The following is a 20,339-nucleotide window of genomic DNA, read 5'->3' as shown; positions in this document are numbered from 1 at the left end:
ATATATACAAACCGGATTCCAAAAAAGTTGGGACACTATACAAATCGTGAATAAATACTGAATGCAATGATGTGGAGGTGCCAACTTCTAATATTTTATTCAGAATAGAACATAAATCACGGAACAAAAGTTTAAACTGAGAAAATGTACCATTTTAAGGGAAAAATATGTTAAATCAGAATTTCATGGTGTCAACAAATCCCCAAAAAGTTGGGACAAGGCCATTTTCACCACTGTGTGGCATCTCCCCTTCTTCTCACAACACTCAGACGTCTGGGGACCGAGGAGACCAGTTTCTCAAGTTTAGAAATAGGAATGCTCTCCCATTCTTGTCTAATACAGGCCTCTAACTGTTCAATCGTCTTGGGCCTTCTTTGTTGCACCTTCCTCTTTATGATGCGCCAAATGTTCTCTATAGGTGAAAGATCTGGACTGCAGACTGGCCATTTCAGTGCCCGGATCCTTCTCCTACGCAGCCATGATGTTGTGATTGATGCAGAATGTGGTCTGGTGTTATCTTGTTGAAAAATGCAGGGTCTTCCCTGAAAGAGATGACGTCTGGATGGGAGCATATGTTGTTCTAGAACCTGAATATATTTTTCTGCATTGATGGTGCCTTTCCAGACATGCAAGCTGCCCATGCCACACGCACTCATGCAACCCCATACCATCAGAGATGCAGGCTTCTGAACTGAGCGTTGATAGCAACTTGGGTTGTCCTTGTCCTCTTTGGTCCGGATGACATGGCGTCCCAGATTTCTAAAAAGAACTTCGAATCGTGACTCGTCTGACCACAGAACAGTCTTCCATTTTGCCACACTCCATTTTAAATGATCCCTGGCTCAGTGAAAACGCCTGAGCTTCTGGATCTTGCTTAGAAATGGCTTCTTCTTTGCACTGTAGAGTTTCAGCTGGCAACGGCGGATGGCACGGTAGATTGTGTTCACTGACAATGGTTTCTGGAAGTATTCCTGAGCCCATTCTGTGATTTCCTTTACAGTAGCATTCCTGTTTGTGGTGCAGTGTCGTTTAAGGGCCCGGAGATCACGGGCATCCAGTATGGTTTTACGGCCTTGACCCTTACGCACAGAGATTGTTCCAGATTCTCTGAATCTTCGGATGATGTTATGCACAGTTGATGATTATAGATGCAAAGTCTTTGCAATTTTTCGCTGGGTAACACCTTTCTGATATTGCTCCACTATCTTTCTGCGCAACATTGTGGGAATTGGTGATCCTCTACCCATCTTGGCTTCTGAGAGACACTGCCACTCTGAGAAGCTCTTTTTATACCCAATCATGTTGCCAATTGACCTAATTAGTGTTAATTGGTCTTCCAGCTCTTCGTTATGCTCAAATTTACTTTTTCCAGCCTCTTATTGCTACTTGTCCCAACTTTTTGGGGATTTGTTGACACCGTGAAATTTTGAATCAACGTATTTTTCCTTTAAAATGATACATTTACTCGGATTAAACGTTTGATCTGTCATCTATGTTCTATTACAAATAAAATATTGACATTTGCCATCTCCACATCATTGCATTCAGTTTTTATTCACGATTTGTATAGTGTCCCAACTTCTTTGGAATCCGGTTTGTATATAACTCCGGGTCAACAGACAGGTAATGTAGCCACCAATACAAATATCTACTAACATTAGTGGAGAAGTAATGCAAATAGAAACTTATCAGCAGACTAACATTGAATAAGTATTTACGGCCATTTTAAGGGCAAGCAACACGTCCAGCATTTACATATTGGTGAACACATAAGGAGTGCGTTGCATATCATGCAAAATTGAAGATATTCTTTACGACATCCATTTTGTCACTTCTAATATTTTTATCTTTATTATTTATCCAATGTAGTCTCCATATTTTTAGGTGATTTAGGTTATATTTGCCTTATGTACATAATAGGCAAAGGTTATGGAACATTGATCCACACATATTTGAACTGAGTGCTTAGCACCAGGATAACCGTCGTTACCATTTGTGTTGACCAATGCTTTATATGTCATCATTACTTAGTACCAATATGCAATCATGATTTAACATAGGATGTGTATGTAACATTCAGTAACACCATTTGTTTATATTTTTTTTATATACTAGTAGTTTTAGAATTAAAGGTTTTTATATTGCCATTTGAATATTCTCGGTGTCCTCCAGATATTTTGTGTGCCATACAATTTTTTTATATTTTTAATATAGTCACCTCCACTTTTATCTTTCTTCACCACTTCTATCCCACAAAAAGTTGAGTCTGCAAAATTTTCTCTTTATATTTTCTAACCATCGCGGTAAGTGGCAACTTTCTATGGAAATATAACTATTCGCATCTGTTGGTTTATTGAATGCTTTTGTAGATATTTTATACCCTTCAATATATATCGTCAAGTCTAAAAAGTTTATCTCTTTACTACTGTAACTAGGTGTAAATTCTAAGTAAAAGTCTTTTGGTTTATACTTTTAAAAAACTCCTGTAACTTTTCTTCACCCTCTTCCCATATAAAAACCACTTCATCAATAAACGCCGCCACAGGACGAGGCCCACCCGGAGCTCGCCATTTGTGTGGATATGTAGGTGCTCCCACCACCTCACGTATAAATTGGCGAAACCCGGTGCGAACCTCGTCCCCATCGCAGTCACCCCACGTCTGGAGGTAAAAATTTTCATTATAAATGAAATAATTTCTCTGTAAAATACATAATAATTCATAATACATAATACATTCCCCTATATATTCAATCTGTGCTTCTGGCATTTCACCCTTAGCTCTTAAAAAGAATTTGGCTGCATCACACACATTCTTAATCTCAATGACAGTGTATAGTGACTTGACATCAAGTGTGCCAATTATATAACTATCCTTCCATCTAATGTCACCTAAAATTTGTAACGTATGTTTGTTGTCTTTTTAGTACGTGGGGAGAGATTGTGCATATGGTTGCAGATGCTGATCTACATACAGTATCTAGAAAGAGAGCTTGCGAGGCAATCTATCCCAGACACAATGGGTCTACCTGGCGGGTTTTGCCTGTTTTTATGTATTTTAGGGTTATGATAAAATGCCGCAATTTTGGATATTGCATATTAATAAATGCTGCTTCTTTTTTATGTATAATTTCTTGTCTTCTAGCTCTTTTTTAAAACGTGTTGGAAAGAAGTTTGGCACTCGCAACCATTCGTAGTTGTATAGTGACATCACTAGTTGCTCCTTGAGAGAGCGAGTTGCAATTCTAAACAAATGGAATCGCACCACCGGCCGGGGCGCGGTCCATAGCCTAGGTACCAGACCCGTTACAGCTTAAATCCCACACTGCATTTAGAGAAAGACAGATGCCGCAGAGAAAGAAACCATCAGTAAGGTAATCTGGAATAGAAACTGATTGTACTACTGCGGGTATCTTTTAGCAGGGGAATCATATATTATTCGGGAAAAGTAGTGCGTGGTATCATAGAGATTTTGTAGCTGGTGTTGACAGATAAGGCCTCTGTAGAAGTATGGGCCTGTGAACATTTGTTCCAATAGACTTAAAGAGCCTCTATCACCAGGATCAACCCTATTAAACCAGTCATACTGCCTGGTAGGGATCATCGTGCGGATTAAAACTATACCTTTCTTTTGTCTGTATGTTAAACAGCTACAGAGATATCAGCATTTTTAGTTATATGCAAATGATCAATTCAAGCACTCAGAGGCGGGGCTGGATATTCTGAGCACTGCTATGTAACACCCCCTGTACTCTGCACACCCCCCCCCCTCCCCTTGATTGACAGGGCTAGGGATTGACAACAGGCTGAGGGCAGAGCTGTGTGCTAGCATGAAGATATAACATACACTATAGCTTCATCACACTGAGATCTGCTCAGAAAGCTAATCTACATATTACTGCTTTATTCACAGGCACAATATATAATTATATAGACACCAGTAGAGATGGCCTTGCGGTTCGCCCAGCGGGCAGTTCGCGGTGAACTTTGCGCGTTCGCCGAACATGCGAACATATGGAGATGTCCGCCGGCGCCATATTCTTTTGCATTGCGCCGAACTTTGCTCCATGGCACATCCATCAGGTGGAACAGGACAGCCAATTGACACATTTCAGCACATGGACACACCCCCACCGTATCATAAAACCCGATCTGGCCGCCATTTTACATTCTGCGTTTTGCTAGTGTAGGTAGAGGTTGCTTTGTGGAGCAGGGACAGGCTGTTAAGGACACCAAACGCTAGCTAATAGGGCCACAAAAGTCCTTTTAAGGACTGGTATAGGTGTGCTATCGATAGGTGTGATATACTGAGGGGTGTGATATACTTATAATATATTTTCTATCATAGAAAGTATATTATAGTGCATTTGTATTGTGCAGCAGTTGTGTGCGGTTCTGCTGCAATACTGCAGCTATATACACTACGTGCAGAATTATTAGGCAAATGAGTATTTTGACCACATCATCCTCTTTATGCATGTTGTCTTACTCCAAGCTGTATAGGCTCGAAAGCCTACTACCAATTAAGCATATTAGGTGATGTGCATCTCTGTAATGAGAAGGGGTGTGGTCTAATGACATCAACACCCTATATCAGGTGTGCATAATTATTAGGCAACTTTCTTTCCTTTGGCAAAATGGGTCAAAAGAAGGACTTGACAGGCTCAGAAAAGTCAAAAATAGTGAGATATCTTGCAGAGGGATGCAGCACTCTTAAAATTGCAAAGCTTCTGAAGCGTGATCATCGAACAATCAAGCGTTTCATTCAAAATAGTCAACAGGGTCGCAAGAAGCGTGTGGAAAAACCAAGGCGCAAAATAACTGCCCATGAACTGAGAAAAGTCAAGCGTGCAGCTGCCAAGATGCCACTTGCCACCAGTTTGGCCATATTTCAGAGCTGCAACATCACTGGAGTGCCCAAAAGCACAAGGTGTGCAATACTCAGAGACATGGCCAAGGTAAGAAAGGCTGAAAGACGACCACCACTGAACAAGACACACAAGCTGAAACGTCAAGACTGGGCCAAGAAATATCTCAAGACTGATTTTTGTAAGGTTTTATGGACTGATGAAATGAGAGTGAGTCTTGATGGGCCAGATGGCTGGATTGGTAAAGGGCAGAGAGCTCCAGTCCGACTCAGACGCCAGCAAGGTGGAGGTGGAGTACTGGTTTGGGCTGGTATCATCAAAGATGAGCTTGTGGGGCCTTTTTGGGTTGAGGATGGAGTCAAGCTCAACTCCCAGTCCTACTGCCAGTTTCTGGAAGACACCTTCTTCAAGCAGTGGTACAGGAAGAAGTCTGCAAGGTAAGAAAAACATGATTTTCATGCAGGACAATGCTCCATCACACGCGTCCAAGTACTCCACAACGTGGCTGGCAAGAAAGGGTATAAAAGAAGAAAATCTAATGACATGGCCTCCTTGTTCACCTGATCTGAACCCCATTGAGAACCTGTGGTCCATCATCAAATGTGAGATTTACAAGGAGGGAAAACAGTCCACCTCTCTGAACAGTGTCTGGGAGGCTGTGGTTGCTGCTGCACGCAATGTTGATGGTGAACAGATCAAAACACTGACAGAATCCATGGATGGCAAGCTTTTGAGTGTCCTTGCAAAGAAAGGTGGCTATATTGGTCACTGATTTGTTTTTGAATGTCAGAAATGTATATTTGTGAATGTTGAGATGTTATATTGGTTTCACTGGTAAAAATAAATAATTGAAATGGGTATATATTTGTTTTTTGTTAAGTTGCCTAATAATTATGTACAGTAATAGTCACCTGCACACACAGATATCCCCCTAAAATAGCTAAAACTAAAAACAAACTAAAAACTACTTCCAAAAATATTCAGCTTTGATATTAATGAGTTTTTGGGGTTCATTGAGAACATGGTTGTTCAATAATAAAATTAATCCTTGAAAATACAACTTGCATAATAATTCTGCACTCCCTGTAGAGGGACAAACGTTATTGGAACAACTAATTGCAACGGGTGTGATATACCTGTTGCCACAAAAAAAAAAATGATTGAGGGGTGTGATATACCTATAATATAGTTTTTAACATAGAAAGTACAGTTGCAAGAAAAAGTATGTGAACCCTTTGGAATGATATGGATTTCAGCACAAATTGGTCATAAAATGTGATCTGATCTACATCTAAGTCACAACGATAGACAATCACAGTCTGCTTAAACTAATAACACACGAAGAATTAAATGTTACCATGTTTTTATTGAACACACTATGCAAACATTCACAGTGCAGGTGGAAAAAGTATGTGAACCCTTGGATTTAATAACTGGTTGAACCTCCTTTGGCAGCAATAACTTCAACCAAACGTTTCTTGTAGTTGCAGATCAGACGTGCACAACGGTCAGGAGTAATTCTTGACCATTCCTCTTTACAGAACTGTTTCAGTTCAGCAATATTCTTGGGATGTCTGGTGTGAATCGCTTTCTTGAGGTCATGCCACAGCATCTCAACCGGTTTGAGGTCAGGACTCTGACTGGGTCACTCCAGAAGGTGTATTTTCTTCTGTTTAAGACATTCTGTTGTTTTACTTCTATGCTTTGGGTTGTTGTCCTGTTGCAACATCCATCTTCTATTGAGCCTCAGCTGGTGGAAAGATGGCCTTAAGTTCTCCTGCAAAATGTCTTGATAAACTTGTGAATTGATTTTTCCTTCATGATAGCAATCTGTCCAGTCCCTGACGCAGCAAAGCAGCCCCAAACCATGATGCCCCCACCACCATACTTCACAGTTGGGATGAGGCTTTGATGTTGGTGTGCTGTGCCTCTTTTTCTCCACAATTAATGTTGTGTGTTTCTTTCAAACAACTCAACTTTGGTTTCATCTGTCCACAGAATATCTTGCCAGTACTGTTGTGGAACATCTAGGTGCTCTTGTGCAAACTGTAAACGTACAGCAATGTTTTTTTTGGGACAGCAGTGGCTTCCTCTGTGGTATCCTCCCATGAAATCCATTCTTGTTTAGTGTTTTACGTATCGTAGATTCGCTAACAGGGATGTTAGCGTATGCCAGAGACTTTTTTGTAAGTCTTTAGCTGACACTCTAGAATTCTTCTTTACCTCTATGAGCAGTCTGCGCTGTGCTCTTGCAGTCATCTTTACAGGACGGCCACTCCTAGGGAGAATAGCAGCAGTGCTGAACTTTCTCCAATTATAGGCAATTTGTCTTACCGTGGAATGATGAACAGCAAGGCTTTTGGAGATACTTCTATAACCCTTTCCAGCTTTATGCAAGTCAACAATTCTTAATCATAGGTCTTCTGAGAGCTCTTTTGTGCGAGGCATCATTCACATCAGCCAATGCTTCTTGTGAAAAGCAAACCCAGAACTGGTATGTGGTTTTTTTATAGGGCAGGGCAGCTGTAGCCAACCCCTCCAATCTCATCTCATTGATTGGACTCCAGTTGGCTGACACCTCACTCCAATTAGCTCTTGGAGATGTCATTAGTCTAGGGGTTCACATACTTTTTCACCTGCACTGTGAATGTTTACATTGTGTGTTAAATAAAAACATGGTAAGATTTAATTATTTGTGTGTTATTAGTTTAAGCAGACTGTGATTGTCTATTGTTGTGACTTAGATGAAGAGCAGATCACATTTTATGACCAATTTGTGCAGAAATCCATATCATTCCAAAGGGTTCACATACTTTTTCTTGCAACCGTATTTAAGCCTGGCAGCTGAGGGGTGTGTCCTTTCTCGGTTGTGTGAAGATTTAAACTGAGCACATGCAACCATATCTATGAGGTGGACAGAATATAAACAAAAGAACAAACAGCAGGTGGCGCTATACAAATACATTTTATTAAATAGCTCATTGGCTATACAAATGTATTAATTACATGCAATTACAAAAGTTTTCAGATCTGGGGCTGGTTTGAAAAATGTAGAATATTTTCCGTGGCACAACCCCATTTAAGGTATTTGAATTATTATTAGCAAGGACAATGATAAGTTTGACGCCACAAAATAAGTTAGATACCTTCAGTAAGTACTTCTGATAATTGGGAATTATACTAAGAGTCCATTCACATGTCCTTACCACAAAAGTTCTGTTCCATGTCCCTGTAAAAAAAATAGAGCATGTCCTATTCTTGACCGTAATCGCAGACAAGAATAAGCATTTCTATCATAGGGCCGGCCATGTGCGGTCCGCAAATTGTGGAATGCACATGGGCCAGTATGCATGTTTCGCGGATACGCAATTTGCAGTCTGCAAAAACCTTACAGATATCTGAATGGACCTTTACTGAGTTTTAAATATTATAATTAGCCTTGAGCGAACTGAGGCTTGAGCGAATCGAGCTTCGGTTTATAAATCCAAAGTCAATTCGTTCAAACACTTCAGTTTTAATGCTGTCTGAGACCTGTCTCCATACGGCATTAAAATGTATTGCCTCCGTGTAGCCAAAGTTTGTTTCACCTGAAGTCGCATAAGACTCCTGTGAATTAATTCAGTAATCACATCTGCGTCTTTAAAAACATTTTAAAATAGCAATCCGAGTCGGGTTTGGTACCGGCTGATAGAGATGGCCTTGCGGTTCGCCCCACGGTCGTTTCGCGGCGAACTTTGCGTGTTCGCGATTCGCCGAACATGCAAACATAAGGAGATATTAGCGCCCGCCATATTCTTTTACATTGTGAAGAACTTTGACCCATGACGCATCCATCAGGTGGTACAGGCCAATTGAGACGTTTAAGCACATGGACATACCCCCTACCTTATAAATAAATCTGATCTGGCCGCCATTTTACATTCAGTGTTTTGCCAGTGTAGGGAGAGGTTGCTGTGTGGAGCAGGGACAGGTGGTTAGGGACACCAAACGCTAGCTAATAGGGCCACAAAAGTCCTTTTAAGGACTGGTATAGGTGTGCTATCGATAGGTGTGATACACAGAGGGGTGTGACATACTTATAATATACTTTTATAATGAGTCAAAAACACATAGATCTATATAGTGATCACCTGGAAGTCAGGGGTCTAGGGGCTAGGTGCATACTAGGGCCATTTTTATATAGGGTAAGGTTCCGGATAGGGTCACTCTTATCAGGGAGGGTGGTCTGTGGTTAGGCTATCAGGGCCAGAATAGCACCGCCCTGTAGGGCAATATCAGGGACAGTTTTTTTGCCCACCCTGTCCTTCAATGCCACATCATCTTCTAACCCATGTTTTTTGCATTCCCTCCGGGATTCATGGATGTGCACTGGAACCCCGCGGATTGTGGTAGGACATATGGTTTCTGATTTGGTGCCGCCGAGCACCTGATTTAGTGCCGCCGAGCACTTGTTATTGCCTACCGCATCTATGCTTTTTGCTTAACTTTAATAATTTAATTTATTTTCCATTCCATTCACACGCCCGCAAAATGGGTCCGCGTCCGTTCCCCAATTTTGCAGAACGGGTGCAAACCCATTAATTTTCAATGGGGCTGGTATGTGCTGTCCACATCCGCATTTGCGGATCCGCACTTCCGCATCCGTGCTTCCGTTTCTGCAAAAAAATAGAACATGTCCTATTCTTGTCTGCAATTGCAGACAAGATTAGGCATTTTCTATTATAGTGATGGCAAAGTGCGGTCCACAAATTGCGGAATGCACATTGCCGGTGTCCGTGTTTTGCGGATCCGCAAAACACTTACGGACGTGTGAATGGACCCTCATAGTAATATTATTAAAGGTTACGTTTTATTTTTATGTATATTCTAATGGATTGACTTCCTTGTACAATGTTATAATATACTTTCTATGCTAGTGTGCGGTTCTGCTGCGATACCGCAGGTATATAGAGGGACAAACGTTATTGGAACAAATAAATTCTACTGTGTGATATACCAGTCGCCCCCCCAAAAAACTGATTGAAGCGAGGTGTTATATACCAATATACTTTCTTTATTGTGCATTTGGGTACTGTATAGTGCATTTGTGCATGCGCATATGCGAATATTATATTGCAAATATTTTGCATTGAAAAAAATAATGAATGGAGATCGCAAATTCGAATAATACATCTGGTATGTCACTGTCCATGTTGTGGAACTATTGGTGCACTTAGTCATTATTTATTGGCTGCAAATATGAACTGAAGGTTTTTTAGGTTCGCCTGCCATTAAAATGAATAGGACCCGCCGCGAACTTGCGGTTCGCGAACATTTGATTGCATTCGCGTGATCGCGTTCGCGAACCGTCCCGGCAGATGTTCATTCATCACTACCGGCTGGTAGCTCGGTACCAAACCCAACCTCGAACTACTATTTTTGTAAAGATGCAGATGTGATTACTGATTTTTTTCACCAGTATCGCGTGACTTTAAGTAAAACGAATTTTGCCTAAACGGAGGAAATACATTTTAATGCTGTATATGAAGTCAGCATTAAAACTGAAGTGTTTGAATGAATTGACTTTGGATCTCTGATCTGAAGCTCAATTCGCTCAAAACTAATTATAATCCTCAACCTCAAGCAGTAATCAAAGAAACGACGAATATTATAAAAAAAAAACATCTGATTATTGAGACTACATAGACTAAAAATTGTCATCAAAAAGTGTATGTACAACCATAGCCTGATAAAAGAACTGCTTCTCAAAACTTTCTGTGAGTGTGATTTCCCCCCTTTCTGTGAGTGTGATCTGTTCTGTGAGCTTCGGAGCTGAAAACAAACATAGTGGGAAGTAAGGGAAAGTATGTTACAGCAGTAAGATTCCACAGAAAGGAGATGTCACATGATTCATCTTTATAAATTCTAGTCATTGTTTAATTTGATATAAGCCCCCACTGGACAGCAGTAATTACGATGGTTGATAATTGTAGAAGAGAAATCCATAAATTCCTAATTTTTATTTTAGTTACTTAGCTTAATGCATCATTTGGGTTAAGGTTAGAGTTAAAAGTGGTTTTGTCACTTCAGAAAGTGGCATTTATCATGTAGAGGAATTTAATACAAGCCACTTACTAATGTACTGTGATTGTCTATATTCCTGCGTTGCTGGCTGGATGCATTTTTCCATCATATTATACACTTTTCGTTTCTATGGTTACGACCACCCTGCAATCCATCAGTGGTGGCTGTGCTTGCAAATTCCAGCCTCGCTGGTGATTGTGGGAGCTCACATAGGCTGGTGCTTATAGGTGTGCCACTGTAAGTGGCCTGTATTAACTTTATGTACATAATAAATGCTATTTGCTAAAGTGACAAAACCCATTTAACATCAGTATGGCTGCATTCCTCTGACATGCAGCTGACACATTTCCTGGTATAGGAAAAAATGTATCATGGACATAACAAGCAATAGCTACAACACTGTATAAACTATCGTATAAAGGGGCTTTCCCACGATAGTCAGTGGCAACCTATCACTAAGATAAGCCACTTACTGATTGGTGGTAGTATGACTGCTGGGTCCTCCACCAATCCTCAGAATCAAGAATTCAGGATCCATTATGGGAGCATTGCTTTTTCATTTGGCAATTTTAACCATAATATTTCAAGGGAAAACCCCTTATTAGGGTCCATTCACACGTCCGTAGTGTATTGCGGATCTGCAAATTGCCGACACCCCCATAGAAATGCCTATTCTTGTCCGGACAAGAATAGAACATGTTCTATTTTTTTCAGGAGCCGCGTAACGGAAGATCGGGGCCGTGCTTTGGAAATATGCGGATGCGGACAGCACACAGTGTGCTGTCCGCATCTCTTCCGGACCCATAGAGAATGAATGGGTCAGGATTCGTTCCGCAAAGTTGCGAAACGGATGCTGACCCATTCTACAGACGTGTGAATGGACCCTAAAGGGAATCTGTCACCAGTTTTATTCTTCTAGGTTCTAACAGCTCCAATGCATGCCAATAAATCCTAATATTCATGAGCTTCTGGATGTTCCCACCCCTGACAGACAGTTTTTTCCAATTGAATTAGCAGCCAAAAGGGAGGAGAAGAAAAAATCAGGAGCTCATGAATATTCAGTACTCATTAGCATGCGCAGGAGCTGTTCTATATAAGAGTCGGATAAAGAAAGCCATACAGCGTTTTACTAAGGGGATCTGTCACTAGTTTATGCTGCCCTTAGGACTGATGACAGATTCCCTTTAATTATTGCACAGAGTCAATGTCATCCTGTAATGCGTTTAAGTGATTTATATTATTACAATCATACTTAGGCCTAAAGGCAAAGGATCTCAGTACAGAAAAAACAAGAATTGGGAGAGCTGGAGAAGATATCACTATTCTGTGCAACTATGACAGAACCAGATTTGCATTCTACGATAAATTTTGGTGCCGCGGTGAATGGAAAAGTAATTGTGAAGTTCTTTGTGAGAGTAAATCATCAGTAAATAAATGCCATGACAAGCGAATGAGTATTGCAGATAACAAAAATGGAAAACTTGTCATAACTATGAGAAACCTTGTACTAGAAGATGGAGGAACTTACTGGTGTGGAATTAAAAAAACATATGGGAATCCTATGATATTGGTAAATCTTCAAATCGTGGATGGTAAGTTCTTCTTTGAGTTGGATGTCATAACACATAATAATTACAAAGTAGATGAATTAATTAAAGGGGTTGTCCAATATTAGAAAAAAATGGTCTGCTCTTTTTTTTTTTATCAAAAACAGCATGTTTGTTCCTGAATAGTCTCTGCTATCACAGCTCACCTCCATTGAAATGAAGTACAAGCTACAATGCCAGACACAGCCCATGGACAAGAGTGGTGCTGTTTTTGAAAAATTGTTAGTTTTCTGCGATCATAAAATGATTCGATTCTTGCTGATCGTGATCTTTCACCATGCTTAAAAATTCTCGTTTATCGAGCGCTTATCTGAGCATGTAATAAGTCGTAACTTTCTTTCTTTGCATTGACTAGCGATTAGCGAGTTCATAATGATTGAATTATCGATTTACTACAGCGGCCATTGCTCTGTGTAATGTGAGCACTTTTGAACGCTAACAAGTCACTATTTGGTTGCCAATCGTCATCGGTATGAACTCAACTTGTCTAATACAGCCCTTAGCATAAAAGGACATTTGTCCACTAAATTAAAATTGATCATCTAAAAATGATTTTATTGTGTCTCCAGAATTTCCACCACTGCGTTGTGACTCAATTTTCCAGAATCCAAATCAAGACATCTACCTAAACTTAAATTGGTTTTCTGACCACTTACAATAGTGGCTAAAGACATTAAAAAACACAATAAAAAAAATAGGTGTCACATTAGGATTTCAGTGGATAATCATTGACCACAGAGGTCATGGAGCATGATGGTGCGGCAATGACAAGATTAGATTTACTATAGTCGGCCCCCCACATGTGACAACATATAACCAATGACCACATACTATCAATCAAAGACACCTGTGTGTTAGTTAAAATTATCGCTGCTACCAATACAGGTAACGCTCTACCAATCAAAAGTTCCTGATGTTAATTAAATCGGTTCCAGCTGCATTCTCATGTTGTCCATACCTGTCAGTGTCTCCCTGGGCATGTTGCGCATGTCCGTGACGTCATCACGTCGATGTGGAGGCGGAACAACGTCGCCTCATACAGCAAAAAAGCTGTATTCAACTGTGAACAAGCATCACATGTAGACCAATGAAAATCAGTATTCTCGGTCACATGTCTGATGCATCATCGATCATGTGACGGTCACCTGACACAAGCATCGCATGTAGACCAATGAAAATCTGTATTCTCGGTTACATGTCTGCTGCATCATCGATCATGTGACGGTCACCTGACTCGCAACAGGTCCTGGAACGCCACAGAAGATAAAATTATACAAGATCATAGCTATCAACCACAATAATATATATAGACAGTATGATAATGGTACAAATATATTGCATATATAATCTGGCCAGGTCTACACACAGCAGCAGCAACACAACAATGTCACCAGACCGCAATATATCAAAAACCTGACCGAGCCATATGTCTCTGATACATGATATGGACAACAGAGAGCTATATATAGAGAACCATCTATAAAAAATGAGCATTAAAGTCTATTATGGAGCATGCGATCATTTAAAAGGTGTGAATAAATAGGTTGCTAATTGTACAAAAGTAAATGGGGTATATTGCATACAAGTGTGTGTATATATATAAACCTTAAAATCCCAGTAAAAACAAGATACACTGAAAAAGACATTGACATGTAAGGAAGAGTGTTTTATCTGTCTACATTGTTAGCATTAAACTCTATGTTCAGTTCCTGGGGTTGGAGAGCTTCTAAGGTGAAAATCCATTTCAGCTCTTTTTTCTTTAACCTGCGTTCCCTGTCACCTCCTCTCTTGGGAATCGGTACCGAATCGATGACCCGGAATCTCAGTTGGCTGACAGAGTGTCCACAATCGGCAAAATGTTTTGCCACTGGCTTATCTAACTTTTTTTTGCTTATGGTGCTTTTGTGTTTGTTGATACGTTCCCTCACCTCCATGGTCGTCTCGCCCACATAGATTAAACTGCATGGGCAGACTATCATGTAGATGACGTACTTGGATCGACATGTAAAGTTCTCTCTGATGTTGAATTTCTTACCACTATATGGGTGGAAAAAGGTATTACCTTTCAGCATATTGCCACAATTGCAGCATCCCAGACAAGGGAAATTACCCATCTGTCTGGGTTTCAAAAATGTCTGCCCACCTTTATTGACTTCACATGTATCTGTGTGGATCAACTTGTCGTGTAAATTGGTTCCACGTTTGTATGCCATCAATGGTGGTTTGTCAAATTCACTGATTGAAGGAAGACCACTGTGTAGTATATGCCAGTCCTTTCTCAAGATCTGCGCAATATCCCCACTGTGGTGGCCATAGGTGGATACAAACGGGATATGTCCCATGTTTTTATTCCTAGAGGGAACCTGAACAGTAGACACCCTGTCAGCCAATGAGATCCGGGCCCTCGATCTGTGTAACAGTCTGGATGGATATTTTCTCTTGGCGAATTTATTGCACATTTCATCAATACATTTTGTGAACACATTTTCATCTGACACCACACGTCTCACACATAGCATCTGGCTCCACGGTAAGGAGTCCAGCATGCGACGTGGGTGGTTACTGTCATATCTTAATAAATTATTCCTATCTGTAGGCTTTTTATGCAGATCTGTTTTTAGTTGACCTCCTTCTAGGTATACCCTGACGTCAAGAAACTGCAACTCCTCAGCCCGGGTACCCCATGATTGAGGTGCTGATGAAACTCATTCAAATCCTCCATTGAACCACTCCAAATCATAAAAATGTCGTCAATGTAACGCCACCAGCACAGGACCCACTGGCGATACTTAGACGCATAAACCAATTTGTCCTCGACCTCCGCCATGAACATGTTGGCATAATTTGGTGTCACGTTGGACCCCATGGCAACACCGAGTGACTGTTGGTAAAAGGTGTTCCCAAAGAGGAAATAATTCCTCTTGAGGACCAACTCGAGGAGGTCGAGGACAAAGCGGCGTGCATCACCAGTGAGTCCCGTGCTGGCCAGGGCCACATCAACGACATTTAATCCATAATCATGCATGATAGACGTGTATAGAGACACCACATCAAAACTTACCAGATAGAAATGGGTAGGTAAACTGATGCTACCAAGTTTAGTTAAAAAATGTCCTGTATCCCTGACATAGGAGGGAGCTGATGTAGCATGGACACAGAGTAATTTGTCAAGAAATATAGCAATGTTACTAAATGGGTCTGCCCGACACAATGGGTCTGCCTGGGGGATCTATCAGCTGTTTATGAATTTTAGGGAGAACGTAAATAAGCGGAGTGATGGGGAAAGGTGTCTTGAGGAACTGACACAGTTCTGAATCAATGATACCACGTGCAGCTGCCGTATCAACGATATTCGCCACCTCTCTGGCTATCTCCCATTTGGGATCATGTTGTAGTTCAAAATAGACCTCCCATCACTCAGCTGTCTACGTATCTCCCGAATGTAATCATCCGTGATCACCACAGATCCCCCCCTCCCCCCTTGTAGGCTGGTTTGATGGTGATGTCTCTATTGGACATCAAAGCCTTAAGGGCCAATCTCTCATCATGTGACAGATTAGGACAAAAATGTCGCTGCTGAGTACATTCCTGCAGGTTTCTAATATGTTTGGTAACAATTTGGATATAAGACTCCACAATGTCATTAGTGTGTAGAGGCATGAAGCTGCTCTTGTTGCTCAGCTCAAATTTGGCCAAGGACAATTCAGCAGCTTCACAGCCAGACATAACCCCACTGTGGATCCTATTGTCAAAAAATGCCTTCAATCTGAGACGCCTAAAAAAACGCTGTAGGTCAAGTTCTAACTTGAACCAATCAGTATCAGCTATAAGACAAAAGGAAAGTCTATGTGCAAGGACATTGATCTGATCATTATTCAATTCTATAGATTATATGTTTACCACTAAATTATTTATTTCTTGTGCATGCATCTCGTCACCCTCTCCCGGGCTCCCTGGTTGTAACTCGGGTACATCGGTGGGGGCTGATCTTTTCTGGACTCTGTGGTGTTTTCTGCCACCACGTCGGAGTTTCCTCCTCCTGTATGTCCCGCTCTCCCTAAAAAAGCCGGTTTCATGGAGTCGTCAGTGGAATCTGACTCGCCTGTTGTGAACCCAAATTGGCTTTGGTCAAACCTCCTCCCTCTGCCCCTTCTCTTGGGCGGTCTGGTGAGGGATTGTTGGTTCTGCCAATTATACAGTATTTCCGTCCAGATTGATGGTCCTCCAGATCACGGTGCCACTTAGCTCTTTTTGTTTTTTCCACTTAAACCTTATGTCGTTGCATGTGTGAGGCTAGTTTTTCCTTGTGAGCCGCAAGATCATCCACAGTCATCAAATCGTGGATCTGCGTTTCCAAAGGCACCAGCATTCTTTTGATACCCTGGCCAGATTATATATGCAATATATTTCTACCATTATCATACTGTCTATATATATATATATATATATATATATATATAGAAAAAAAGGCAACAGGAGCCGCACTGCGAAAACAGATGTAAGCGGAGTGCCAGCGGCTGTGAAGGCGGTCCCCCTCCAAAGCATATAATAAAAAGACAGCAACGTTTCGATCCTTCTCTCTGGGATCTTTCTCAAGCAGTGAACATATACTAGCATAGCGTGCTTTTTATACAGCTTAGTGTCATTAATCAATAAACATTTCTCAATTGATATATATCCGTGAAATAATAAAAAAGCATAATACAGACAAGTGAACCAATAAATTGTGTCAATCATGTGTCCCATATATATGAGATATACAATTAATATAAAAAATAACATATTATAATAAAATACAAATACAAATCGACATGATTCATGATTTATATCCATCTGATCATGATTAGCAATAGTGAATTGTGCAGGTGTACCTGTTAAAAACATTCACAATCCAAGAAGGTCCTTGGGTGGAGGTGGGACACAAACCGCATGGAGTTCGGCGTATCAATAATGTAACTGCGCATGTCAAAGGACCTTAAAGATCCAGCTCATCATGTGATCTATGTTTTGGTCACATGATCGCTGAAGTCATGATGTTTAAGTTCACGCCCTCTCTTGAGATAGCGTCATGCGTTCCAGCGTGGAGCGCAGGACGTCCACTTGTATAGAAGAATACAAGTGCTACACTTATCAAGTGACGCGCACGCATCCCCATAGAGACCAGCGATCGCTACTAGGTATCGAACCCTCACGGCACACACTCAACGGCACGGCTAAGGCCACAGCATATCACAGAAACAGCATGTGGGAGTACATCTAGGATGTGAAATCAGATCCGGGAGAAATCAAATGTAACCTGATATCTTTAAAAATATCTGAATCAAATCAATGATTATAAGAGCGTATGGTACCACCTTAGATAATCAATATATCGTATATGACCAACTGGCCGAGTATATGGTATATACCCCTAGTCTTACGAGGAGTCGTAACTGTGAATCCTGTGTGTGTGACACAAGTCCACAGTATCGAATTGCCGCAATTGTCAGTGAACACCCATCCCTGGGGGTCAACATGGCAAATTGATAGCTACATCCTCTAGATTACGGGGAATAAGATTCTATCATAATGGGCCAAAGCCAAAACTCTCAGTTTTAAACATATCCAGACATGTAACACCCAACCTGCTGCATCCGTTTGTCCATGACAAACACCAGGCCGAAAGTATAGACCGCGAACGGCACGACACCCACAGCGAGCAACTGATCAAAAAACAAGTAATCAAGTATAGGGATTTATTATAATTTTTTGTGTTAAAAGAAATTTTTCCAAGTATAGAGTCATAATCATAAAAAAAAATATAATTGTATTCCATGTTCAATTAATGGTCTGCTTGTCCAACTTGATTATATTTTCACATCCACCTTTCATATTACGGACCAAACTTGGATTGTAAACTGCGGAGACAAAAATATATACACAATATGGTTACATGGTATATCACCCACAGTATTTAAACAGGGGGTACTAGTATATATATCCCCCCAGGAACAAAAAGTCAACAACATCCACAATGCCATTAGGATAAGATCCACGGTCTGAAGTCTACATTCAATCCTGCCGGTTTTAACGTATTCAGTCTGGAGATCCAAAGAATCTCACGTTGTTTCAAAAGGAGCTGTCGATTACCACCTCCTCTAGGGGTAGGTATATGATCTATCAACATACACTTCAGATCGCGTTCATGATGATCCAAATCAACAAAGTGTTTGGGGACAGGAAGATCCATTAGTTTTTTACGGATCGTGTACCTATGTTGGTTAATTCTAGATTTAAAATCCAATGATGTTTCACCAATATATAGTAGTTGGCATGGACACCATAATGCATATACCACATATACAGAGTCACACGTTAGAAAATGTCTAATTGTGTACTTTTTTTGTGTCATAGGATGTATAAACACACTGCCCTTTATGCATATACCGACAGTTCACACAGTTCAAGCAAGGGAAGCTGCCCAATTTGGGACAGCGTAAATATGTTTGTCCACTTGGTCGTTGTGGACCAATATCTGTGTGCACTAATTTATCCTTCAAGTTTTTTGGTCGCTTATATGACATAAGGGGAGGGTGTTTAAATTCCTCAATCTCATTAAATCCACTTCTCAGGATAGGCCAATGCCGTACAACTATCTGTTGGACCTGTTTGCTATTTTCAGTATATGTACAGACTAGTGGAATTCTATTCCTATTCTTTATAGATACTTTCCTTTTTTCTAATAACTGATTGCGAGGTCTGTGTTGTATGGTCTCAAGATGTTCACTTAACAATGATGATGGAAATCCTCTGTCTCTAAAATTCTGTGTCATGCACTCAAGTGTGCCCACAAGTTCACTGTCATCACTTACTATACGTTTTGCACGTAAATATTGACTTAGCGGTAGTGACTTAACCATCGCCCTGGGATGTGCACTGTTAAAACTCAATAAAGTATTTCGATCCGTTGGTTTACGGTACACTGTTGTGGAAAGTGACTGTCCTGTCAATGTAATAGATGTATCAAGGAAATGTATTTGTGTCTTTGAATATTCAAGAGTAAATTTAATGTCAGCATCTATTGTGTTCAAAAATTGAAAAAATTCAAGAAGCAAAGACTCAGGACCTGTCCAGATCAAAAAAATATCATCTATGTATCGCCACCACCTCAGAACATGACGGAAGTGGGGCGATACATAGATGTGTGTGTCCTCAAGGAAGGAGACCGCCATGTTTGCGTAGGTCGGCGCCACATTAGACCCCATGGCGGTCCCCTTCCTCTGAAGGTAAAAATGATCACCAAATAAAAAATAATTACATGTCAAGACCAGATGTAATAGCTGTAAAATAAAATCCTGACACTCCGCTGAGTATCCAGAATCAACCAAGGCCTTTGTCACTACCGCTAAGCCAAAATCATGTCTGATGGAAGTGTATAGACTAGTAATGTCAAGGGAGGCTAAGATAGCCCCACCCGGTACAGAAACATTAGTTAATTTGTTAAGAAAGTCTGAAGTGTCTTGAATGTACGAACGAGCAGTTAAGGCATACTGTCTTAATACCTTATCCAAAAAGATGGATATATTACATAAAAGAGAACCCCTCCCTGAGACTATAGGCCTACCTGGGGGGGTCTTGTCATTTTTATGTATCTTGGGAAGTAGATACAGAAAGGAAGTCATAGGATGTATAACAGAAAGAAAATCTTTAAGTTTGTCGTCAATGAGGCCTGCCTGTAAGGCCTCCTGTAGAACCCCTTGAATTTTTCTCTCTATATCCCATCTGGGATCAGTGTTAAGTCTTTGGTATACGTCACTATCGTCA

The 20,339-nt window shown here is 40.7% G+C and overlaps 1 protein-coding gene across 1 annotated transcript in view; it reads left to right on the top strand.

Moving 5' to 3' along the window:
* The window catches only part of LOC122930251 (CMRF35-like molecule 3), a 68,628-nt gene that overhangs the window by 12,430 nt on the left and 35,859 nt on the right, over nt 1-20,339 (top strand). The window contains exon 2 of the mRNA XM_044283476.1: nt 12,186-12,521. Coding sequence (XP_044139411.1) covers nt 12,186-12,521 — 336 coding nt within the window. The remainder of the gene's footprint in view (nt 1-12,185; nt 12,522-20,339) is intronic.

This window comes from Bufo gargarizans, chromosome 3, assembly GCF_014858855.1.
Source record: "Bufo gargarizans isolate SCDJY-AF-19 chromosome 3, ASM1485885v1, whole genome shotgun sequence".
NCBI classification, from domain to species: Eukaryota; Metazoa; Chordata; class Amphibia; order Anura; family Bufonidae; genus Bufo; species Bufo gargarizans.
The sequence above is the reverse complement of the archived record's forward strand: the minus strand, read 5'-3'. Positions and strand labels throughout refer to the sequence as shown.